At 38.6% G+C, this 26,894-nt stretch overlaps 1 protein-coding gene across 1 annotated transcript; it reads right to left on the bottom strand.

Moving 5' to 3' along the window:
- Positions 1–1,277: 1,277 nt before the first annotated feature.
- NUFIP2 (nuclear FMR1 interacting protein 2) lies at positions 1,278–26,501 on the bottom strand. Its single transcript, XM_090291132.1, has 4 exons — positions 26,115–26,501; positions 19,221–20,948; positions 4,127–4,159; positions 1,278–1,905 (listed from the first exon to the last, which is right to left on the bottom strand). The coding sequence occupies exons 1-4, from the start codon at positions 26,422–26,424 to the stop codon at positions 1,853–1,855; spliced, it is 2,124 nt and encodes a 707-aa protein (XP_090147258.1). The 5' UTR covers positions 26,425–26,501; the 3' UTR covers positions 1,278–1,852.
- Positions 26,502–26,894: the final 393 nt, after the last annotated feature.

The following is a 26,894-nucleotide window of genomic DNA, read 5'->3' as shown; positions in this document are numbered from 1 at the left end:
CTATCTATATATATGTATTTCTACATATATATAGATATATATATACACACACACAAACACACACACATACACACACATATATATAATGTATAAAAAGTTTTGTTTACATCAAGTGGAATTGGCAATCCATGCTTATACTTTTAAAATCTAAGCAGGGCAGAAATCCAGACTATAAAGATATTTATTCTACGTTGAGTCCAACAGCTTCTTTCAGAAACTACTTGTTAAAAGCCTCAAATAATCAACAAAACAAAGAAACTCATTCATACTATAGTTGCTCAAAACTGGACATTTCTTAAGCAAAGGGAATCCAGTCTTTTATTAGAAGACCATACCTCTCTATAGAAATGCCCTGCTGTTTTAACCTGTATTTGACATACATGGATATATTAATTTGTGTGTGTGTAATGTGATGCTATGTCAGGCCAGAGAACTTGTTTTTATGCCACTAACATCACCCAATCTTAAATTGGACCCTTTGTTTCTGCACACACACAAAAAACTTATTTTAGCATGCTATATACAAGCTGCAGTGCAACAGGATAGCAATGTGATGATAAGACAGGGCTAATGCTCTTCTCTGCCCAAAAGAAAATTTCCAGAATTTCACATTATTTTCCTTAAAAAACCCATTTTACTCTAGTAATAAAATATATTTATTAAGATATAATTAGAAACTAATAAGCTCAGAAGTATAGTTTGCATGAAAACACGTTTTCTATTGGCAAAGTTTATTACCTTCTCACTGGCTAAAAACATAAAAAAGTTTTAAAGTTTTCATGGAATTTTTTTTCTTTTGCTTTAGATATTATTGAGAAATTAAAAGAGACTTTACAAAAATGTATAGAAGTTCCTCTTTAGATGTTTGATGAAAAACAAGGAAAACAGCACATTTAGTGTTAGTGACAGAGAGCAAGTCTGGAGCACCTACAGTTGAAAAGCAGAATATATTTTTGCTCCCACTTATACAATTACATTAAAATATGGGCACAGGAGTATTTTTCCATATTAAATATCTAAAGCCAATTGTTCATTCTGTAACTTTTCTTTAAATGACACTAATGGATTCTTCACTTGTTAAAGTTCAATATGTAACCGAAGCCAGGTGAACTATGTACCACCAACTATTCCAGAACTGTAGAATTTCAATGCCCTCCCTTATCCCCGCCCGACAAAAAAAAATAAAAGAAAGAAAATATTTCCCCAACACCCCCCCAGAGGTTGCTTAACACGTGGCAAGACATGCAAATCATATTCGCTAAAAAAATACACCCCTGCAAACTTCAAGGCATTTATCCAGCATTCTCGCAGGGCTCAAAGTATAACCAAAAGATTAAGGGAGGAGTAGGGGAAAATGTTGAATCATTCTGGGTTCCCTGTGATTAGTGTATCACTTTAGTCACAGAACAAGATACAGAGATCTCTTAAGTGGATTGGCCTTTCCAGTGGGTCGTTTGTTGCCCAAGTTGATGACAGCAGGAACTTTAGAACCACGCTTGTTAACAAGTCTGTATTCATTAATCACTTGCATTCACACTTAAAAACAAAAGCTAACATAAGAAAAAAGAAAAAAAAAAACAACAACAACTATTCAGTACCGGAGATTAAATAACCATGTATAGTCTCTTGAAATAAATTTGATTCCTTAAGAAGTCTAATTACTTTCAGTTGCCTTTTTTTAAATAACTATATATATATATATATGTATATATATATATTTGTATATATTATCCTGTGATTCTACTTATGGTTCCTCCGCTGCGTTGAAGATCTAGGAGCATAAAAGCCTTGTGTCCCCCATGAACAGTGGCTCTAATGCTGCAGAAAGGTTACAAAGAGGCAGTCTGGTCCTTCATTGATCTGGACTATCCATGGCTTCATTGTAAGTGATTATCCTTTTGGGATCTGGAGGGAAGGTTAAAAAAACAACAACAAAAAACATAAATAAAATTAAGGTTTAGAATCCTCAAATGCCAATGTTCCAATAACAAATCCAAAATAACCATCATCATTTAAACTGCTCCTCCTTTTAATGAAAATACAATTTAAAGACCAGTTCCTTTGGTATTAACAAATGTGTGATCTACTTTTTCTCAACCCAGTAGTTCAGCATCCCAATGGATTCCCAGCAATAGGGTCCCCTAACCAATAAGCACCTGAACTCCTATGGATTAAAGTCTAATTCAATTAACAAGGGCTTTATGTGTTTGTTCCTAATTATAAAAGTAGTGCAATACATTTGGAAAAAAGCAGACAAAGGCTTAAACTGTCAATAATCCAACACTGAAATAAACACTTGGACTTGTATTCTTTTGTTTTTCTCATAAAAATGAAGTCAAATTTTATTTTAACCAGCATGGATTGTCTATAGTAAGACACTGTTCAAGTAACACCCAACACAAAAAACTCCAAGTTAAATTAGTTTTGCAAAACTACTAGCTGAGTCCTGATCCTGACCTAAGCCTGTGGATCTGCTGAGTTCAAAGTATAAAACAGTCAGAATGTGTCTGGGCAAAGATGCCAGTGTTACTCTAAATTCCTATTATTTAGTTGTATACTCCCCTCTTCTGAGAGGCAGTGATTTTATTACATACTATTTCTACCTATCACAAGAATTTTTTAAAGTTACATGCTTTAATAAAAAATAGAAAACCAATAAAACCTGTCACCTAACGGAAAAGTATAAAGGCCTGAAAATAGTATTGAAAAACTCAAGCTCCCCTCAGCTTAAGAGTCAATCTAATTTAGTCCAGAGTTAATATAATATTCTTTCTAGGACTCCAAGAGCCATCCACTAGAAACCTGCCATGACGATAATGCTTATTCTTAATAGTAACTTTATAGCAAAAACAGTGGTCTGGTTTAGCAGGGCATATTTTTGTGTCTACCCTTTTTCATATGTGTTTGAATAAAAAGATACACAGAAAACAACTCAAAATAGTTTATTAAGAGCTTGCTAGTTGTCTTTAGGCTACCTGTGTGAGACAACCCCCCCCCCGCCCCCAAAACCAGGCCTAAGAACAAGAGTGAGGTGGAAGAAGGAACAGTGTTGGTAAATCAGGGAAACCTACATTCTAGTCCTGCCACTTTCTAGCTTATACAGTAAACTTTTTGGGTCTCAGTAAATTCGTAAAATAAGAAGACAGGAGAAAATTTGGAATGTCCTTCAAGTTTTGAAATTCTAGGAATTTCACATTCATATCGAAGTTACAATTCAGTTACAGGGTTCTGAAAGCCAAGCCTATTAGAGATTAGTTCTCTAAACTAAAACTCACTTTATTTCAGGTATTCCACGACTACACATTTGGAAATAAGGCAGCACAAAATAATTAGGATAACTAATTTCAATTTTATGAAAATTTTAAATAATCCAGATATGGATTATCCAGTCTCTCTGCCCTCCTGCTATTCACATCTTGTTTATGGGGGTGAAAGAAGCTAATTTGCTATTCTTTAGGTTTCTAACCATTTTCAGATAATAAGCAGCCCAAATAAGGTTTCTAAAACAGCAAAAATTTTTTGAACCATAGATTTTGGTTTAGGCTACCCCATGCCTACCACACAAATACAGATAAAGACCTACCGTAAGTGGAGACACTTATGTTTGTTTCCTAGATTAAAAATATTTATGTCTTACTTTCATAATCAACGACAAAAATAAAAAAAATAAAGTACTTTCACATATTCTTTTCACTTAGTGTTACCCAATCCTTAACAGTTCTGGTATGATAGCTGTGCCCTTTTCTTTTCTTTAAAAAATTAATTAATCAATCAATCAATCAATTAATTAATTTATAAAGAGGGGAAGGGAGAGTGAAAGAAAGGGAGAGAAACATCAATGTGTGGTTGGTTGTCTCTCAAGTGGCCCCAACTGGGGACCTGGCCTGCAATCCAGGCATGTGCCCTGACTGGGAATCGAATCAGCGACCCTTTGGTTCACAGGCTGGCGCTCAGTCCACTGAGCCACACCAGCCAGGGCAATAGCTTTGCCTTTTGACTGCAATTATTAAATAACTCAAAATACAAAGTTTATTTATTTGGTAGCTCACTATTCATCTTATTCTCATCCCAAAATATAGTAATTAGTGATTAATACTAACATTTCTGGTAATCTAAACAGTCTTACCTTGCTTCTGCAAATTCCAAACAGATTCCATTTCTGCAAAGAAAAAAAAAAAAGGATTATTTTATACACTAAGTTTTGTACAGCACAGTTTAAAGCTATGCTTTTCACTTTAAGTCTAAAATAACTAGATTGGTTATTGCTGGACTGGAGGTAGGGTTGAAATAACACAGCTCTATAAAGCTCAGACAAAACAACTCTTATTTTTCTACAATACTGAAGCATGTCATTCCAATTGCCTTAAGTGTTGATCACAGAAAGTCAATTCTTATTTGAAATCAAACTGCCAAGAAAACTATTTGTCTACATAAATAGAAGAGATGTAGATCACGCTTTAGATAAAACAATATCTCTTGTAATAGGTCATAGTTATTTAAAATACCAAATATTTTTTGGTAACACATCACCCTTCAACAAGGTACCTAAGTCTTCTCAATGAAGCATTCATCAGATTTGATTAATTAAGCTTGATGTTTAAAATGCCTTATGAAAACTTTACTTAACTCTTGCACCCTGGCTTGCATGGCTCAGTGCCAGGTGGCAAATCGAAAGGTCACCATTTCGATTCCTAGTCAGGGCACATGCCTAGGTTCAGGCCAGGTTCCCAGTTGGGGGTGACCCACTGATGTATCTCACACATTCCTGTTTCTCTCCCCATCTCCCTCCCTTAAAAAATTTTTACTTAACCCTCACTATAAGGCAAATGGTTTTATTCTCTAAACCATACCCACTCTAACCTATATGGCTAAACTGCTTATCCATATCCATCTATTAATGACACAATCCTTATTTGCTCCAATTCCATTCAAATGTGATAACCTACAATGCGCTTACTTTGGTATCTTACAACAAGGAAAATATGTACGTGATCAAACTATAGTGACATACAGACAGAGGGCAAAAGCTCTATCTGGAAGCATACCAGAAATCTTCACAGAGGGGATATTTGAAGTCTTGATGAATAAGACAGTAAATGACTATTATGTCACAAGAAGCTAAGAATAGGCCCTTGAAAGGAAACACTCTACTAGGAGATTAATGTAAACAAAAACTACTAAGAAATAGAAATGAGCTACAACTAACACTGGGAATAAGTGCTCTCCATGTGGCCATAAAACTACCATTAAAAAAAAAAAAAAGCGATTTTATGCTGTATAACTGGATTTTGTGCAATTGTTTCCTATATTTACTAGCAACCAATTATCATTACAGAAAAACAAAATTGGGGTTCACTAAGATAGGACATATCTGGACATGGGTTATAGTTAAGATACAATGTAACCCTTCCTAGAGTTAAAATAGAGGTGTATAGATGTAAAATTATTTTTTGTTTTATGAGTATGGATGGGGTCAAAGAATGGGGGGAAAAACCACACTCTCCCTGCCCAACTGTCCCCCTCCCCATCAAACTCATTTCTAAAAAACTTCCAGATTTTTTTGAAAATTTGTCAGAATTGACTATTTGAAGCAACATGTTAATTATACAAATGATCAAAGTAATTATCTAGATAAAATCCCATTAATAGTATCACGGCAATTCTCTCATTAGACAAAGACTAGGAAATAAAACTGCTGAGCAAATGCGCATCTATAGATTGGCAGGAAAAATATCCTTCTCCTAGGAAGGCTATGAAGGGGGGAGAATTATAACCAACCTAAACTAGAAAAAGGGAAGATACATCACAAAGGGAACTGAATTCTAGTCATGGTGCTTATATCTATCACTCCAAAATAATTTCTAATTCCATTAGTTTCAGACAATCAGGAATATCTGAAATAGTCATTAGATCTGTTATCCTACAATCACTGTGTTTCAGAAGGGCTTATTTTAAGAAACCTAAAGAACACCTTTCCTTGATTGACCTAATTACAAAAAATTACCCCAATACAATCAACATTTTTTTCTTTTTGTGAAAAGTACAAAAATTTCACTTTTTGCAACAAATAAATTTTGAGTTCTGTGATGCTCCTTATTGTAACTTTGCTTAATGCAAAGATCAATCTACATTTAGTCATGTGCTACGGAAAAAGTAACAATCAAACTTCTCATTTTATCCCACCACTGCAAACCTTAACTTGCCCCTGCCTCTTTTGGGGGCGGGAGGGCTGGGATGGACTTCACTTGAGTCAGTAGCAATGGTACTACTTTAAAGCAAAGCAAACACACCAATTTTAGAAAAATAAAAGTAACAACAGCTGAGTCTTGGAACATGGGGATTAGGGGCACCGACACCCTGTGCAGTCAAAAATATAAGTGTAACGTTTGACACCCCAAAAACTTGAGTCGTCCCTCAGTATCCACAGGTGATTGGTTCCAGGACCCCACCTCGGATACCAAAATGCATGAATGCTCAAGTCTCCTATATAAAATGGCACAGGTCTATGCATACAGCCAGCCCTCTGCATCTGTAGACTCTCGACCACAAATGAAAAACAGTGTACGTATTTATTGAAAAGAAATCCATGTTTAAGTGAACCTGTGCAGGTCAAACCCATGTTGTTCAATAGTCAACTGTTTTGCAAACACCCAATTTCTTTAATGGCTTAAAGACACTTGCTAAGCTTAACTAGAATATTCAGCTTTAGGTTTTACTCTAATATTACAGATTGATTTTAAATGATTTCTGATAAGAAAGTTTTTTACCCTTAACTATGGGCTCTGGAGTAGTAAATCTGATCATGACTTTCGAGAAGGGAAAAGTATAACCTAGCTAAAAAATTAGCCATGAGCCAGCCTAGCTTCTACCCAAGAAACAAATCAGCAAGTCCCATTCCTGTTATTTAATATTAATTACTTCTATAACTAGTGGCAACTGGGTTACCTTAATTAGAATTATAAAGTTTCTGTGAAACTCTTTACAAAGTTAAAGTCAAAAAGGGGAAACCAAATATTATTTGCATGATTATATGTCATGCTTAAACAACCCTATTTAAGACCAACAAGCTAGGCTATAGAACACATAGGAAAGCAGTGAATTATATTTTGCCCTCTTTTAGAGGCTACAAAAATCTTGATTCAGATTCTAAATATGAAATGAGTTACTTTGTGTAATTTTATTTCACTATCACAAGAGAAGCTAAACAGATGAATAGTATCAAGGCCACAGAAAGCACATTCAACTATACAAAATCATAACACAGTAATTACTTTATTTTTAACATCCTCTTCCATTTACACACTCACACTCATACAGTCTTTAGACTCTCAGTTCTTTCTAAAGACTGATCAGAGCACTGAATTATGCAGTTACTGAGAAATGGCTACAGGACCAAACCTACTAACCTGCTCTTAAAATACACCAAGGTAGGTAATTTTGTTAAAATTCTGTAATTTAGACCACCATCCACGTTTGAAATTTTATTATGTCAAAAATTTCAAATATTTGGTTATGCATCTCATCCAATAAAAACTCAGCATTCAGTTTCAAAAGCAGACTTTCTACATAGCTTCCCATCACAATGCTACCTGTAGTAAATGTCTAATTACCTGAAAATTCTTAATTCCAAGTGGATTATAACGTATTACAGTAGTCTCTCTCTATATTGCGGGTCACTTATTGCGGGATTTTTAAAAATATTATAGTTAATTATGTATTGCGGATTTTCGCTATATCGCGGGATTTTGCGGTTGTACTGTATACGTATGTTGTTGAAATACATAAGTTTAAGAGTGTAGAATATATTTAAGAACATAAGTAGTGTTTATAAAAGTGTGGAAAAGGTTAATAAGGGAGTGGGAACGGTTTATAAGTGTGTGGGAAGGGTTTATAAAGCCTTAAAATATATATAAATACTAAAATAAAGGTAAGGTTCCTACTTCGCGGATTTTCACCTGTCCTGGGGGGTGGGGGGTGTCGTCTATAACATAATACCCGCAATAAGTGAGGGAATACTGTATATTTAGGGACTAAGGATACAGATCCAAAAACAGAAAGGCTCTCCCTCTGTGAGCTTAGCAGAGTAGGTAGCTTTTCTATACAGATGCAACAGCATGAATAAAGCAAAGCCTGGTGGTTATTATAAGTGTGAGTAAGCAGGGGTCAGAAAAGTGGGTTCTAACCACCATCTGTTTTCTTTCCTTTTTTAAAAAAAAAAAATTTATTTGTTTGTTTGTTTATTTTGTTTTTAGAGAGAGGGGAAAGGAGAAAGACAGGGAGAGAAGCATTACTGTGTGGTTGCCTCTCACTCGTGCCCCCAACTGGGGACCTGACATGCAACCTAGTAATGTGCCCTGACTGGGAATCGAACCAGCAACACTTGGCTTGCATGCCAATGCTCAATCCACTGAGCCACAGCAGCCAGGGCTTACCACAATCTGTTTTCAAAGAAAGTTTTAGTGAAACAACCACACCCATTGTATATATTATCTATGGCCGCTTTTGTGCACAAAGCAGAATCAAGAATCCAGTAACTGCAACAGAGACCCTATGGCTCACAAGCATAAAATTTTATTATCTGACCTGTATACAAAAAGTTTGCTGATCCATGCTTTAGTGGTCACAAGTAATTTATTAATGCTGAAATCACTACTAAGAGAAAAAGAGAGACAAAGACACTATTCAGGGAACAGAGCTTATGATCACTAAGGAAAGATTTTAGAGAAAGAAAAGTGCTTTTCTGTTATTTCAGGAAATAGTACAAAGGGGTACATAAGAAAAGTTTATTATTTAATCATAGAGGTGAAGGGAAGAGACTGAAGAAATCTAAGGTTATTGTATTAGTAATGATTCCAAGGCAACTGAAGAGAATGGATGAAATAACAGTACCAAGAGCTCAGCAAACGTTACTGTAAAGGTAAATAAAGTAGGACAGTTGTATTAGGGATGGAAAAGAAAAACAAGGAGGTGTCAAGAGGAGTGTGAGTAGCATGAAAAGAGGACTGAAGGAACATTGACATACGAGGAAAAGAAAATGATATCAGAAAGGTTATACTGAAAATATATAAAGTAGGAGAGTGGGTAGAATTAAGGAAATGCAAACTAGAGAATTTAGAGAGGGAGTATTAAACTACTGCAATTCTTACCCTAAGTTAAGACACTTGTAACTCTTAAGTCACCTATTCCTTCTTCTCTAGCCCAATGCCACTGCCCTGGTTCAAGTAGTATCTTATGAGCATTTCTATAGTTGTCTTTGAACGGGCCTCTTTTGTCATTAATTGAGCCTCACCTTGTCTTCTATACCATGGTTATCATTCTTTTCCTTTAAAAATATAAATCTGAAAGTGAGCACAATGTTCAAAACAATTCAGTGGATTCTCACTGCCAACAGGGAGAATGGACCTGTATGTCTTGTATAAGATATATTTCTAGCATTTGACACAGTGGCTGGTACATCAATAAACTAGATTTTTAACCTTGCACCATTCACCTTCCTTGAAACAAATTGAATAACCAGCAATCTTCAAACACTATTCCATTTCATCTACCTAAAACATTCTGACTCTCCTTGTATATAATAAACTCCTGCTTGTTTTCTGAATTCCTCTCCAGTATATCCCAACCCCACTACCCACCTTAGGGGTTTCTGAATGTTCCAACTGTATTTTATATTTTTTTCTACAGAGCTATCACAATAGTAGTTATTTGTTTCCAAGTGCCTATTAGAGGTCTTTAATGATATAAACCCTTTCTTTTCATCTACTTATCACCATTGCTTTGCACAGTGCTTGGCGCAAAAAATATTTATTTGAATGAAATACTACTCGCAAATCAGTCAGGAATATAACAAAGTAGTATTAGGTAGACCCATTTGAAACTGCTGATATTCAACCATTTTTGACCTACGAAACCAGCAATTTCATATGGTACAAACAAATAGGTTCAGTCCTTCAAAGAAAAAGACTGCAAAACTAAAATGATTAAAGCCAAGCAGAGGCTTTTTTTTTCCTTTAAAATGAAATGGGACATTTAAAAAATCATCTTAAAAATTTAAACATTTTAAATGGCTTCCAGCCCATCCCAAAAAAGAAAATACATCAAATATAGTCAAATAAGCTGACCCCCACAAGCCAGAGTCCTGAGATCAATTTACCACTAATCATGCCTTCCAACCCTTTATTAAGCCATTTTTACACCAAATTCTGTAAAATTCATCAGGGTGGTGATATAAATTTAAATTCTGCTTCCCTCCCCCCCCTTAACTCAGAATTGTCCATCTTTTGATGATTATTAGCTATTCCGACATCGTTTTGCTATTCTGATTTTCTTTCTGAACCAGTCCACTGTACCTGCCTATTCTTCTGGCAAATCTGTCAGAAATTTCTCCCCACCCTTCTTCCATTTTGATTATACCTATAGAGAAATACACAGTGTTTTCAAGCAAATCTGATTACTGTCATTAGAAGTCACTACCTTTTCAGTAAGTGTTTAACTCTTCACGGTGTATCATTTTCAATCCTATACTCTCAATCTGGAGCTACACCAAACCAACTAAACAGCATTGTCTGGACCACCTCTAAATGCACACTTAGAACTCAAAGGTTTACTTTATTTTATTTTGTTGCTAATTTCTGTTACACATATTCTAATGTGGTTTACTTTAAAGCAAAATATCAAATTCAAGTTCCTTGAAATGAAACTGCTATGGGTCGTTGGTTATTTCCCTCACCATCGGATCTCCCCCCCGCCCCCAGGAAATATGTCCTTCTTAAAGGATAAATTTTAATTTTAAAATCATATTTTAGTGATTATGCTATTCCAGCTGTCCTGATTTCCCCCCCTTCGCCCCCGCTCCACACACTCAAGCAATCCCCCACCACTGCCCAGATCCATGGGTCATGCGTTTAAGTTCTTTGGCTACCCCATTTCCTATATTGTATTTTACATCCCCATGACTGTTCTGTCATTACCTATTTGTACTTCTTAATCCCCTCACCTCTTCACACATTCCTCCATACCCCAACCCCCCACCTGGCAACCATCAAAACTCTCCCTATCGATGATTCTGTTTCTGTGCTTGTTCGCTTAAGTTTGACTTCTAGGTTCAATTGTTGATAGGTATGTATTCATTGCCATTTTATTGTTCATAGTTTTGAACTTCTTTTTCTTAAATAAGTTCCTTTAACATTTCATATAATAATGGTTTGGTGATGATGAACTCCTTTAGTTTTTCTTGCCTGGGAAGCTCTTTATCTGCTCTTCGATTCTGAACGACAGCTTTGTTGGCTAGAGCAATCTTTGCTGTAGGTTCCTGCTTTTCACGACTGAATATTTCTTGCCAATCCCTTCTAGCCTGCAAAGTTTATATACACTCCTATATGTCTCATAGAGAAGAACACCCCTCCGCCGCCCCCCCCCAAATCTAGGAAATTTAACCAGGCTGAAGCCAAAGTTAAACATGCAAGTAATAAGATTATTAGAAACATATTAGATTAAAATATTAACAATCTCTAATATTAAACTATCTTTAACATTTAAAAATATTAAAGGTATTGTCTAATAAGATTATTAGACAGCTGAAGGAAATAATGGAGTAATTTTTATAAAATAAGGTAAATGTGAAAATACTTATTAAGCATTGTGTTAAAAGGAGAAAATTTAATATCCAGATCCTCCTGTGAACAATAGTCTAAACTGTATGCACAGTCGCCATCCATTTTATGGCTCAATTAACCATAACTTGTCTCCACATATCCTCTTTACCAAATCCCGCATATGTAAAAATATTTTTAAAAAGATTTTTTTTATTTTTATTTTTAGAGAGAAGGGAAGGGAGAGGAAAGGGAGAAAGAGAGGGAGAGAAACATCAATCGGCTACCTCTCACACACTGAGGGCCTGGCCTGCAACCCAGGTATGTGCCCTGACCAGGAACCAAACAGGTAACCTTTCGGTTCACAGTCCAGCACTCAATCCACTAAGCCACACCTGCTAAGGCCAACCTAAAAACTCTTTTAAAATAAATATTTATTTGGGGATAAATAATACATTTGCATGACTACAAATACAAAGGGAAAACTCTATTATTTCTCTGCCTGGACTATGCCCAGAGTCTAACTGACCTATCTCTACTCACCAGAAAATAGGCTTCCAACCTAACCTAAAAAATTGCTGTCACATTCATCTACCTAAATACAGATCTACAAGTCAACTGCTCAATACCAACTCAATTTTTAAATCACTAGAGTATAATCTGATAGGATAAAAAGCAAAAAACAAAAAAAAACCCCATCTGATATATTTATTTTATAAAATCAGGAAACCCAGGCTTAAAAATGACAAATGATTTACCCAAGTACATAGGAACCGGGAAGAGCAGTGTTAAAACCCATCTTCTGTCATTTAAATTACCTCCATTCTACTGGTCTATCTCCCTGATATTCAGTGACTCCTCCCTGCCTCCAGACTGAAATGAGAAACCTCCATGATCTGGCAGCAACTTACCTCCCCTAACTCCTCAGCACATCCAAAGTGGATCCCTTTCAATATTTACATTTACTTATGATTCTCCAACTTTCATATTCTTTATCTTCCTCCTCCCTGCACTTCCATATGTCAAAAATGTTCCATATCTACAAAAACCCAGTTTAAAGGCTATTGACTCCATGAAAACATACTGCACATTTACTCTTTCAACTTTTAGTCCATTAAATTCTCTCTTCCTCCCTTGAAGTCTCGTTATTTGTACTCTTTTTACAACATTTAAAATCTTACCTTATCAACTTGTTATTGTTTCCTTCTCTACCTAAGTTCTTTAAAGGAAAATACCCTATCAAAGTCTTCCATAACTAAGCAAAGTATTTCACATAGGGTAGGTACATCATAAGAAAAAAAAAAAATTATTAGCAGTGCAGAAAACAGTGGCAAAGAGAAGTACAGAAAACTGTAACAGAGAGAAAAAAAGAATCAATATGAGGAAAGTTCTCTAGACCTCCGAGTTCCCAATCCTAGCTAGCAATTAGTACCACCCTAGTAAATTAAAATTTTCTTATTCCAGGGCTCAGCCCAGATCTAGAGAATCAAATCATATATGCCAATAATCTGCCACCTGTGTAGGTAACAGAGAAACAAATTTTTAAAATTTCATGCAACAACCCAGGGTTGCCTCAGGGATATTTGATCCTGGATAGCATTAATGTTGACTCACCCCAAACATAAAAGATTAAATACTATTCTATTCATCTCCCCTGAATTTCTATGTGCTGAGTAAAATTTACCATATCATATTTTTAAAAAATATTCCAAAATGTCAGCATTTTAAATGCTTGATATCCTTCAATGCAATATTAGCCAGGCAAAATAAATCAACCCAGTTTAAATTTAAGATGACCAAACACATCAATGTACCATATTTCAATGAACTTGGCTTCAAAACACTTAGACCATTTCAAAACCACAGATTCAATTCACCTTACAAAGTTAGGATCCAATGTTATAAACATCTGACAACAAATCAGAGAATTCTATTAAACTAAGAATTCTGAGTAACTACTTTGAAAGAGGAAACAATTGTTATATCCTGGGTATGTACATCAAAAAACTATCACTCTAACTCAAAATATCAAATAGTAAAATGTTATACCTGGAATTTACTTTTAAAAACTAACCAAAAAAAAAAAAGTGTGAAGGTGGATAGGTGAAACAGGAATGACAATGTCCAAGCTAGATGTTGGGTACACTGGGGTTCATTATATTATTGGCTCTATTTTTGTGTATACTTAAACATTTTTTAATCAATTTAAAAAGATAACATTTTATTAAAGTTTTGCCTCTGGAGTATCACTGAAACAGGAAAAGAGGACCTACCTCTCACCTTAAATATTGGTACATATTGCTATGTAATGGTACTATATGCCCCCAGGAAACAGAAAGACTAGCAGTCTTATTTCTTAAGGAAAGTTTATAGCCTAATATATAAAAAAATTAACGTCCAATCAAGACGGAGGTGTAGGTAGACATGCTTAGCCTCCTCACGCAACCATAGAATTACAACCAGACCTCAAAAACAATTAACACCCAGAACCAGCAGAAAATTAGGTTATATAGAAACACAACCAAGTAAAGAGGTGACATTCATACAGACGAGTAGGAGGAGTGGAGTCGCGGAGATGGCAGAGAGGCGGTGTGGCTTGGACACGCAGTGACCATTCATACATGTAGTGGATAAAAATCAGGAAGAATAGCCTGGGAGCAAGCAATTCCAGCCCCAGGCAAGACCTCACAGTTCATGGTTCCAGCCCGGGAAGGTAAACCCCCATTACCTCAGGCTGTAAAAACCAGCAGGGATTGGGGGTGGCAGAACTGACTGATTTTCACTGCTTAAAGGGCCCGTATGCTCTTAGAATGTACATAAACCCCATGGCAGCAACTAGAAAGGTGCTAATCGCATATGAAAGTGGGTGAAGCAACTGGAAATGGGGTGCCAGGCAAATCGCTAGAAGCCAGGCAGTGCTCTGAGCCCCCCACCACAATAGAGCCACAAAGCAGTGAAGCTGGTGGTCCCACCTTGACAATTACCTAAGGCTCTGGCCCACACAATTTACTACATAGGCCATGCTATTAAGACAGGGAGTAAAAGCAGCTCTACCTAATACACAGAAACAAACATAGGGAGGCTGCTAAATTGAGGAGGCAAAGAAATATGGACTAAATCAAAGAACAGAACAAAACCCCAGAAAAACAACAAAAGGAAACGGAGATAGCCAACCTATCAGATGCAGAGTTCGAAACATTGGTGATTAGGATGCTCAGAGGACTCATAAGAGTACAGCAAAAAAAATTAAGGTAGAAATGAAGGTTACACCAAGTGAAATAAAGAAAAATATACAGCTCTGGCCGGTATGGCTCAGTGGATTGAGTGCCAGACTGTAAGCAGAAAGGCTGCCAGTTCAATTCCCAGTTAGGGAACATGCCTAGGTTGCAAGCCAGGCCCCCAGTTGGGGACATGCAAGAGGCAACCAATCAATGTATCTCTCTCCCCACCTACCTTTCTCCCTCCCTTCCCCTCTCTCTAAAAATAAATAATAAAAGTTTAAAAATATATACATACAGGGAGCCCTGGCTGGTGTGGCTCAGTGGACTGAGTGCTGGCCTGCAAACCAGAAAGCTGAAGGTTCAATCCCCAGTCAGGGCATATGCCTGGGTTGCTGGCCAGGTCCTCAGTTGGGGGCGTGCAAGAGGCAACTGATCGATGTCTCTCTCGCACACTGATATTTATCTCCCTCTCTTTTTCCCTCCCTTCCCCTCTAAAAATAAAGAAGGATATTTAGAAAACAAAAATACAAGAAACCAACAAGGAAGGGAAGGAAGCCGTAATTCAAATCAATGATCTGAAACAGAAGGAAGAAATAAACGTTCAACCAGAACAGAAAGAAGAAACAAGATTGCAATAAAAATGAGGACAGGCTTAGAGGAACCTCTGGGACAACTTTGAAAGTACCAATATCTGAATCATATGGGTGCCAGAAGAAGAGAAAAGAGCAAGAAATCGAAAACTTACTTGAAAAAATAATAGAAGAAAATTTCTCTAATTTGACAAAGGAAATAGACATATAAATTCATACAAGCACAGAAACCCAAACAGGTTGGACCCAAAGAGTACCACACCAACACACATCTTTATTAAAATGCCAAAGGGTAAAGATAAAGAGAGATTAAAAAAAAAAAAAAGATTTTATTTATTTTTAGAGAGAGGGGACAAGAGGGAGAAAGAGAGAGAGAGAAACATCCATGTGCGGTTGTCTCCTGCACACTCCCAACTGGGGACCTGGCCCGCAACCTAGGCATGTGTCCTGACCGGGAATCGAACCGGTGACCCTTTGGTTCACAGGCCGGCATTCAGTCCACTAAGCCACACCAGCCAGGGCTAAAGAGAGATTCTTAAAAGCAGCAAGAGAAAAGGATAGTTACTTACAAAGTAGCTCCTATTAGACTGTCAGCAGATTTCTCAAAAGAAACTTAGCAGGCAGGAAGGGGCTGGCAAGAAGTATTCAAACTGATGAAAAGCAAGGACCTACAACCTAGATTACTATACCCAACAAAGCAATCATTTGGAATGGAAGGGCAGATAAAGTGCCTCTCAGACAAGGTGAAGCTAAAGGAGTTTATCATCACCAAGCCATTATTTCATGAAATGTTAAAGGAACTTATTTAAGAAAAAGAAGATCAAAACTATGAATATTAAAACGACAATAAACTCCTATCAACAACTGAATCTAAGAAACAAATGAACAAACAAAAGCCAACTAAACAAGCCACCAGAACAAGAATAGAATCATAGGTATGGAGATCATTTGGAGGGTTATCAGCTGGGAAGGGAAAGGGGGAGACTGGGGGCAAAGGCGTAAAAATTAAACATAATTAGTAGGAACAAAATAGGGGAATGTTAAGAACAGTATAGGGAAGGGAGAAGTCAAAGAACTTAAACCACGACCCACGGACATTAACTAAGGGAGGGGATTGCTGAAGGGAAGTGGGGTATCCCATGGGAGGAGGGCAAAGGGGGAAAAATTCAGACAACTAACAGCATAATCAATAAAATGTACTTAAGAATTTATACATACATATATACACTAAAAGAAAAATCCCCAAAACCAGAATTCTCAATATCCCCTTTTTTGTGCCTCAATGCATCCCATTTTATATCCTCAATTGTACTGAGAATCTAGAGTTTTAAAAATCTGAAGTACTGCCCTGGCCAGGTGGCTTGTCTGATTGGAGCATTGTCCTGTACACCAAAAGGTTCCAGGTTCGATCCCTGTTCAGGGCCCATAACTCATCACTGACTGTCTGTCTGTCATCAGTAAAAAAACATATCCTTGGGTGAAGATGTTTCAAAAATGAAAAAATAAATTAAAAAATATGAATAATTCTCAGGCTGCAAGTAATTACAGTTTAATCTAAAACATGCACCATTCCTACTGAACTGACATAATGTACCCTCCTACCTACTATTCCCAAATAAAGTTGAAGGGCTTAAGAGGTATACATAGAACTCCCAATTCTAACTTCAACTCACTTAGTAAGAGATTACTTTTGAATATTTGAAGACTATATTAAAGGACAAAGGAAATAATACAGGTGCTTTTTTAAAAGGATATTCCAATAAGCCCAACTGATTATAACCTCTTTTAGAGTTTAAGAAAACTTAAAAAATAAAAACAAAAAAGCAAGCTTTCATTTATGAAAAGATCTTCAGACCTTCAAAAAGTTGTGATTCAAAACAAATTAAAAGAAAAAGGGAAATGAGTGACCTAATGAACAGACTAATCTACACTGGCAAGAAGTCAAAGGATCTGTCACCTGGGACCTGATACATTTGGCAAGAATTCAAAGAATCCGTCCCTTTGGGGCCTAATTGAAAAGAATACGGCATATCATTCTAGGGGGGAGAAAACAATCTATACCAATTTAATCTCAGTAATGTCCAGCTACAACACTCAAAATGACGCACTTTACTAAAACAGATCTTTCAGTAATACCAGCCAAACTAAATGTAACTACGCCCATGTAGGGGGCAGGCATTTATATAAATACCATTGATTTCATATTTAGACTACCTAGAAATAAACAGGAGTTAATACTCCATTTTTAAAAGGTCTGCAGTTCTCTATAATAAAAATCATACAATACCACCAACCATTATAGACAACTTATCCCAGAATTTTTGGCAAGTTATGGGAGATTACACAACCAGATATCTTCAGGCTCACACAATACAAAATACTTTGCTAGGTTTTTCAAGCAATGGTAAAAGGCAGATGGCACAGATAATAACACCAAAAATACCCAACTCCCTGGGAGAATTTAACTTACAATTAACCACATGTCTTAAAAAACCAAGCATTTCTTTTTGTCCCAACTTTCCTAAAAATATGCAGCTCCTGATAAACTTGTATTTACTTCCAAATAGCTGTGCTAGAGAAAAGTGAAAACAGATAATTTTACCTGTCTAGATTTCTAATTCTCAACTCCTCTAAGGCAATTCTATTGCTTTTTTATTTTTAAAGAAAAATAAAATTGAGAAAGGACATCTGTTTATTTCACTAAATGTCTTACAGTTGGCAGATAAGGAAAGATGCAGACTAGGTGATTTGCTTAAAATTCACATAAGTACTTCGTTAATTAATCTCTGAGGCAGCGATTCTTCCAGGGAGAATGTGGTAATTACCACATCCCCACTATATGATGTGCTGCCCCTGTCCTGTAGTTGGCAAGTGACTGCCTAAATGAGTCACTGTTAAAAATGGAAATGTGCACGAAACTAATATTGCATGCCAACAATAACTGGAAAATAAATCACCTTTTAAAAAATAATTTTTAATGGTAATGTGCGGGATATATTTGGAGCATGTGCATACATGGAGTATGCATTTGCTAGAGGCCGGAGGTTAGGTATGAAGGTGGAAGACTGAAAACCACTGTTCATGAAAAGCACTGAGATTGTAAACTTCATTAAACCTCATTATTAACTGTGTGGATTTAAATAAATCCATTTATGCCACATAGCAAATTTTTCTGTAAGACACAAATAACCATATTCTAAGAAAGATACTAGCAGGAAACTTGAAAGATACCTGGTTTCTTTTTAACATGGGCTTTGGGGCTATGAGAGGTATAGCCTCCCAAGAGCCTGGTCTCTACAATGTTTAATTGTGATTACCATTATTCTTTGTTTAAACTATTTTCTACTTGCCATTCAGCAGCCATTATTCCTACTCATTAAGCAAATTAGAACTATCGAGTGAACTCACTAATAAAGAAGCATATGATGTAAAAAGCAAAGAAGAGGGAACATCTGTTCAAAGAAAAATATTTTAAAAATAACTTTTACCAGTGTTCAAGAGAAAATGTAACACCATACCTTTAGGTATCCCTCTTTATTCTTTGAACCAGGCAGGTCAATTATACTTGTTTATATAAAGAAATGCTTTTAAGTTGGAAAAGTGAATATTCCTTCTATGTATTAGTAAGTATTCCATACTATTTGTAAAGACCTTGAATTAGTTTATCAACTGCTTATCCATATTATTATTCTCAACTAAGTTCTAAAGTTCTTAAAGAATCTCATAGGAATTTCCAAAATTCACCCTTAATACAACAACTAATACATGTATATTAAATTGACCAATTAGAATCTTTGTATAGGAAACAAATGAGTTACCTTTAGTGTGATATACAATAGCAGCCCTCAGGTCAAAAGAACCCCAGCTATCATTCCTTTCTAGGCCTCTCTGGTATCTCTGTTCTTTGGTGGAGCCCAACAAAGTGTTCGTAGGAGATGCCAGAGGATTTTGATTTTCTATCTCGTAGTCCTTTGAGAGAAATACTAAAGCACCTTGACTACTGGTGTCTGCTTTTTGCAGGTCACCTATATGACTGGGTTCCAAGGATAAGGCTCCACTCTCACTAGTAGTCCCAGATTTTAGAATGCTACCCAGAACTTGAGGACTAGTCCGTTTTTCCAGCTCATAAGCCTTGGGAAACACAGGATGCTCAGTTCCTGAGGGGATTATTTCAGCACCCTGTGAAACCAAAGTGGCAGGATACTCCCCTTGAAATGTCACTTCCATCACTTTATGATCTGATGACTTCCCAGTAACAGTCTCAGGGCCAGCACTGGGCTCATTTATAAATGATAAACCCCACTGATTCTGGAAGATATCCCCCAGGTTTTGCTGATCTGTCTGAGAGGGCAGATCCACTTGTGCTGTGCTCAAAAGCACAGTTTGCATATTTGAAGGATAGATAAAAAGGCTAGACTTAATTTGTTCAACAGCTGCTGAAGTCAGACTCTTGTCCTGGAGAACTGAATCAGTCCCAGAAGAGATGGGCGCTATAGTATTAGCAGCAGTAGTTAGCAGTGGCTGACCCCCTGGAGAATACACACTTGCATCAGTCCCTGCTAAAACAGGCCCATTAGAAAAGGTGGCCGAAGTAACAGATTTCAGCGCTGACATAGGGACCTGGGATAACCGACTTGAAGACTGTGTCTGAGTTTCCCCAGTAGATGACGATGAAGAGGATGAAGATGAAGATGGTGACACAGAAGAGTTCTGTACAGTTTTGTTGAGGTTTTCCTTAACTTTGCTTGCATAACTTATTTTAGGAACTATTTTAGCACTGCTATTGTCCACTGGAAAAACTGGGGGTGGCTTAAATAGGGTCCATGAGTCCTCTTTGGAGGCAACAGCAGAAGCATGCTTTCCTTTGGGCCGATCATCAAACTTTTTGCTACTCACGCCAGGTTTAATATCAGAGCTTTTCCGCAGCATATCACCCACAGCAAGTTTCCCTCGACTTGTTCCTCCAGGCCCAGTTTCATACTTCCAAATGGGCTTCGAACCATCTACTCGATTTCCCTTTTGTTCACTGTAATCAGGCTTGAAAGTTTCAAGTCCCTGTTTTAAGGTTGGGACACTGGTCTCTTGTTGCATTATTTTGTCCTGCACTAAATTAAGGTTTTCACAACCCTTGGCACTATTGCGCCTAGCTTTCCTTTTTTTAGGAGTGGTATATCCGCTCTCAGATCCACTGCCATCATTATCTGCCCCTTTGCCCATATAACCATTAGTAATATAGCTAGAATTATTTGTTACAACACCATTTGGAATTGCTACAGTTTCACTCTTATCTACAGTCTGGTTCTCTCCAGATTTATTTTCATAAGACTTTCCATTCTTTTTGTCCATACTGTTTTTCTGAATAAAATTCCTGGTTTTAATTCCTGCTTTCCCAAAGGCGCTGGACTTTACAGTCTGCTTCAGATTAGTGTCTAAAACTTGTTGGTTGCCATTGAGGACCCTGGAAATAGGGTTGGTAGCTTCATCAGGACCCAGGTTCTTTAAAGGTATTTCCCTTTCTCCAGCATTACCATTTAGTTCACCATAACCTAGGGAGCAAAAAAAAAAAAAAAGATTAAAAAAAATTACGATATACAAATACAGTAGTACGTAACATTTAAGGAATATTTATTTTTATAAATTATTTTCTTTTCAGTGAGAGGGGGAGGGAGGAAGAAAGAGAGGGAGAGAAACATCAGTATGTGAAACACTGATTGGCTGCCTCTTGCACGCCCCCCAACTGGGGACTTGAACTGCAACCCAAGCATGTGCCCTAACTGGAATTGAACCAGCCACCTTTTAGTTCGCAGGCCAGCACTCAATCCACTGAGCCACACCAGCGGGAGTGAAATGTTTATTTAATGTGGGCTAAACTATGAACTTTAGCTTTATATGTTATTACTTCACAGTTCTTTGAAAAGACACTTGTCAACACCATTTTATAGAGTAAGACATCAACTAAGCAAGAGACAGGACTATGCAGGGATTCAAACCAAAGTCCAAGTTCAGAAAGAACATGACTTCTTAAGCAGTATGTCATAATATCTCTCATCTACAGAATCAATTTCCCCATCATTCTCACAAGACATTTATAAAAACTCCTTTACAATTAAGAGGAGAGCTAATCTCTGGGCAAAACTGTTATACTGATATAGTAATTTTAAGTATTATAGTGAAATTAAAGACTCCATTTCTATGAAGCTATAAGTGACTGGCAGTACCATAAATGGTTTCTATTGCATTTTGTCAAACAAAAATATAATACCTGTAAACTTTTTCCAAAGCAGTTAAATTTATTTTGATATTTCCCAGACATTAGATCATATTTTTCATATAAAACTAAAACACTTATACACCAATGTTTCTAACTCTTATAAGATATATTTTCTTCATTTTACATTTGGGTAAACAGACTCTCAGAGAAATTAAGTAACTTGCCCAAGTCACAAAGTGGAAGAACTGGAAATCTGAACTCCGGTCTGTCTGGAACATGGTTTCCTATCACTATGTCATAGTGCCTACCCAAATGATGCAGTAAGGAAATATTTACAAAACTACAATGAAAGATAACTAATTTTATGGTGTCATGGTATTCAAGTTTAATTTAAGACATTCAACTGCCATAAATAATTATTATACATGACTCAACTGAGACAACAACCTTTCCCATTTCCTTATTAGTAAAACAGTTATATTAGCTATCTACCGTTCTATGAAATGTTCCCAAAACATCTTGAGATCAAGTCATCAGAAACAGATACACAACAGAAGGATATACACAGATTCATTTAAGGCAGTTTTTCAAGGGATAGGGGGTGGCCCTCTGACAGGATACCAAGTAATTTGCCTTTGTCACTTTCATTCATTCTCTTGGGCCTTTAGTCTGTGAAGGTTAAAAGGCCCATGACCTGTATATTCTTGTTTTGAAATTTTGTTTTAATTTCCAATATAGTAAATATCAATAGATATAACACACCTTAAAAGCTCTTTGCATATTTTAAGAGTATAAGGAATTCTAAGACAAAAAGAGAATTTGGGAACCATTGTTTCAAAAGAGCTTGATGTGGAACAGAACAGTCTGGGAAAATTCACAACAGGGCTTATTTATTTTAAGTTACTCATGCCACATCAGAGAAAAAAGTGGGAACACTAAAATGAGCAAATAAAGATATTTTCTTCTACTGTATTAACTTTCAGGAAGTAACCCAAGAAAACATATTTAAGACATAATTATTTTATAAAAGAGACAGAAAACTTATCATGACAATATATCCTGCAGAAGTTCTTAACTTTTGTAGAATTTTTTTTTTTTTTTTTGGCTGCTGAGAAAACTCAGTGGAAAAATTCGAACTATGAAACAGTGAAGTAGAGATCACTGCTTAGGATGTTTCCTAAAATGTTCTTTTTTCTTTAGAAAAGCAGAAAGTCCCAGTATAGAAGCTCTCAACATTTTAAACAGATTTAAGTTTACCCGTCTACAACTCTAGACCAATGAATGAGAACTGCATATAGCATTTAACATGCTAACAAAGGTTATAATGTAGTAATAACATTAGTCATAACTACAGATCTCAAATGTAAGCAGTCTTAAATGTAAAAAAAAAAAAAAAAAAATCCAATCTCCAAACTAAATTGGACTAAAGCTAAGACTTTTAAGTGAACCAGAATTTTTTTGTAAGAATAGCAGTATTTTGTGGCTGATATCAGAAATAACCAGTTAAAAACCAACTCAGAAGCCACTATGCTTCCACCTCCAAGTTTTTAATGACAAAAAAAATCTTCTCATTTAACTGTATAAATTTTTTCCCATGGTAACTTTGTTGGTATACATGTCTGTCAGAGAGATATTTTCTTTTTAAAATTTAGGTGTTTAAGAAAAATGTAAATATTAAAATTACTGAGAAGAAAACCCCTGTCCCACCAGTGCTTTTATTATTTAGAATTGCCATGCTAAAGCATATGACCCTACTTCAAAGGGACTCGGCAAAACTCGAGTACTGATAAATCTAGCTTTTGGATTAGAAACTGAAATTACTGAGCACAATTGCCCTCTTTTGCGCCCTCTTCTGGATTTAAAAAAACCTGTTCCTCTTTATAGGTTTGTGAGTCATAAAAGCCCACCTCAACATACTGCAGATATATTTAAAAATCCTCCCAAGTTTTCTTAATAAATTAACATCATGCACGTTTAAGTAACAGTACTATGACCAGGCCACACATGAAAAACTGCTCATCCCAAATTGTCTCTTTCCTCAAAACTGCTGAGCCCAGTTTCCCCTCTTTGTATGACATAACTAATTTGAAGGATGACCCTTTGAATGGGTCAGAGGCTGCTTATACATGTAGAGAGGAGTCCTGCGGGGATATAGTAATATCTGACTGACAAGAAAGATACTGTTCAGTAATGCTGTCTTACATTCGAAGCAACCATAATTAGGTAAGATTTTTCTCACCTCTTAAGTTCAAAAAGACTAACATTAGAAAGATGTTGTACAGTTTTACAGTTTTTACTCTTTCAAATCCTTTAAGATTAAACACAATACATTCATATCTTCATTTCTACTGCACACCATCAGTCCCTACCACCCCCCAAAATGGGAAGTGCCTTTTCAATTTCAGTCTTCAAATCACATTAAATCTGAAACAGAAAAGCCATTTTTCACCCTGGCTGGTGTGGCTCAGTAGATTGAGAACCAGACTGTGAAATGAAAGGTGCCTGGTTCAATTCCCAGTCAAGGCACATGCCTAGGTTGCAGGCCAGGTCCTCGGTTGGGGGCATGTGAGAGGCAGCCAACTGATCTTTCTCTCCCTCTCTTTCCCCCTTCCTTCCCCTCTCTCTGAAAATAAATAAAATAAAAAAAGAAAACCAGTTTTTCTTCTACTGTCAGATAAATGCATGTATCGATCACATTTGCCATGCTGTTAACATTCATTTTCTTACCATTCCCTTCATTTCTCTTCAATGGATAAAGAACTCTTACTTTTAAAAAATCTGCGTGGTCATAAACTTTTAAGTTTATTTCTTCTTAAGTATTTCCTAAAATTACTTTTACCCACAATTTAACGTTTGTTAAAAATAAGAGTTTTAGGATCAATATCGGTTTGACAGTGGGAAAACACCTCTCCTTTCAACGTGGGAAAAAAGCCTCATCTGAGGCAAGATGGTAGTGAACCAGCCTCACAGATGAGCCACCCAGGTTCACCCTTAAAGATAAGAAATAGGGGTCAAAAAAACTTGCCCTCTTCCCCTTTCCAATCAAACATTTTCAATTCTCCCTCTTCAAAAGCACTACCCTAGCCCAGTAGGTAAACTGGGAGAAGCGGGGGCGGAAAGCATTGAAAGGAGATAGAACAAGCTTTTCTTGTAAAAATGAGCTGCTAGAAGGAAAGGGCCCAAGTGAAAGCCTGAGAGGCGGAATCGTGAGCGAACCTGGCAGGAGATGAGGTTCCTGTGGCAGAGAAACTCGTGACCGGGGAGCCCGGTTCCCGCTGGATACCCCACCCGGCCTTCAGGCACCGCCTCTACCCAAAATGTATCCCCCCCCTCCACCCCCAGCCCTCCAGCCCCGAGAAGCGTAGCGGACACCGCCCGTCGTCTGCGGCCTCCTTCTCCCTCGGCTTCGCTTGGAGACCGGCTCCCCGCCCCGACCGCCTGATCCTCACGCAACACCGGGGAGCCGGAAACGTGGCGCCCGGCGCGCGGGGCCAGCGCAGGCCGCTCCCCTCGTGGCCGTTTCCCTCCCCCACCCCTCACCCCAGGGACCCGCCCGGGGCCGCGCGGCCGCCACCGGGTTACACAACCCGGCCGGCGACTGGGGGAGGGGGGGCCGCGGGCCGGGGCGACCGCGCCCCCGCAGTGCAAAGGGCAAAGCGATCGTGGGTGGGAATCCCGAGCCACGGCTCCGCCGCACCGGGTGCCCCTCCACACCCTCCCCCCTCAGCTCCTCATCGGGCCTGAGTCGGTGACAGGAATCGGCTTCCAACATGGCGGACAGGAAGCGGCCCCGCGAGGAGGAGAGAACATTCCAGCCGCGCCGGCTCTGGGGGGGAGCGGGCCCGGACACCGGCCGCAGGAGGAGCCGCAAGGACTCGTTGCTGTGTCCGGTGCCCAAAAGAGGCATCTAGGGGTGGAAATGACCAGAGACACGAGGGGTCCCAACCGCCCCCCCCAGACGGGAAACCCCAAGGCCACAGGTGGGCTTGGGGTGGAGGGTAGGGAAGGGCACTTCCTCAACTGCCCACCTATCCTCTCCTTGCTGCCTGCAATAGGGTCTCGCGACACCGCCAGAGTCAGGACTCGCTAGGCCTTCCTGAGTTACTCCCTGAAGGATTTTGTGGGGGCTAGGTTAACCCCAACTCAGGGCCCCCGAATTAAGGTCCTCCCAGGGCTGCAGGAAGGTAAACGGGAAAAGAATAGTAATGCCAGACTTGCAAGGCCAACCCTCCGGGTCTCCCTCCAGCCCGGGCGGGGGCCGGGAAGGTCACAGTGGCCTAGTTGGGCCTCTCCCTTGCTGAGTGGAAGGCGAGGGCGCTGCAAACCCCGCGGCCCAGTCCAAGCTTTGGGAGAATGAAAGGGGGCTTCCCAAGAGTCGCAGGACAGTCACACACAGAACCCACCCCCCCGACCAGGTCCGCGCTTTCCAGATCCAGCCCCACCCCCATCTCCCTATCCCCCACCCCCATTCCCCTTCCCCCACTCGTCCTCCCTCACAGACCTGTTTTCTTCTTCGGCGTTTCCTGGTGCTGCTGGAGGGCGTGTTTCTGCTCATGTTTCAGTGGCTTTGGCTGGGCCTTAGGGCTGCCCTCGGCTCCATGCTGCAGGTATTGGTGAGGCTGCTGGTGATGGTGGTGGTGATGGTGGTTGTGGCTGTGGTTGTAGAAATAATAATGGTGGTGGTGGTGCGGCGGCGGCGGCTGCTGCTGCTGCTGCTGCTGCTGCTGCTGCTGCTGCTGCTGGGGGTGATGGTGCGGATGGTGGTGGCTGTGATGGTGCTGAGCCTGTGACTGGCCGGGCTTCTCCTCCATTGAAAGCGGCTGGGACTCCCTAGTTGAGGATGCGGGCTGCTGCACCGTCCGGATGTGAGACTGCTTCTCCGGGCTCACTCAGTATATCTGAGCGCGTCTCCCCAGCGCACTGGTTAGCCGAGTGATTTTTGCGAGATTGGCAGCTGCGGCCCAGCAATCAGGAGCCACGCTGCGCCTCAGGCCCCGCCCCTAGCCCAAATCCTCTTTCCTTCCCCCTTCGCCACAGCCTCCTGGCCAACGCCACTTACCCTGTGCAACCTCACAGGGCCGGGCCTTCAACGTCAGCACTATGGCTCTCTTTTCTGTCGCTTTCTGTCGTGCATCGCGCAGTTTGCGAACAGCACTTTCTACACTCCTTGCTGGCGAGCAGACTCATGTCGAATGTAGCAGATTCCACGGACGATTCCACTGGCTCTGGGAGCCATCTGTTGGTATTGCAACTCCTAGGATCTGTCGGCTTTTTTTTTTTT

Source organism: Furipterus horrens, unplaced genomic scaffold, assembly GCF_987537825.1.
Source record: "Furipterus horrens unplaced genomic scaffold, mFurHor1.1.pri manual_scaffold_11, whole genome shotgun sequence".
Taxonomy (NCBI): domain Eukaryota; kingdom Metazoa; phylum Chordata; class Mammalia; order Chiroptera; family Furipteridae; genus Furipterus; species Furipterus horrens.
Note: the sequence above shows the minus strand (reverse complement) of the source record. Positions and strands in the feature narration are given on the sequence as shown.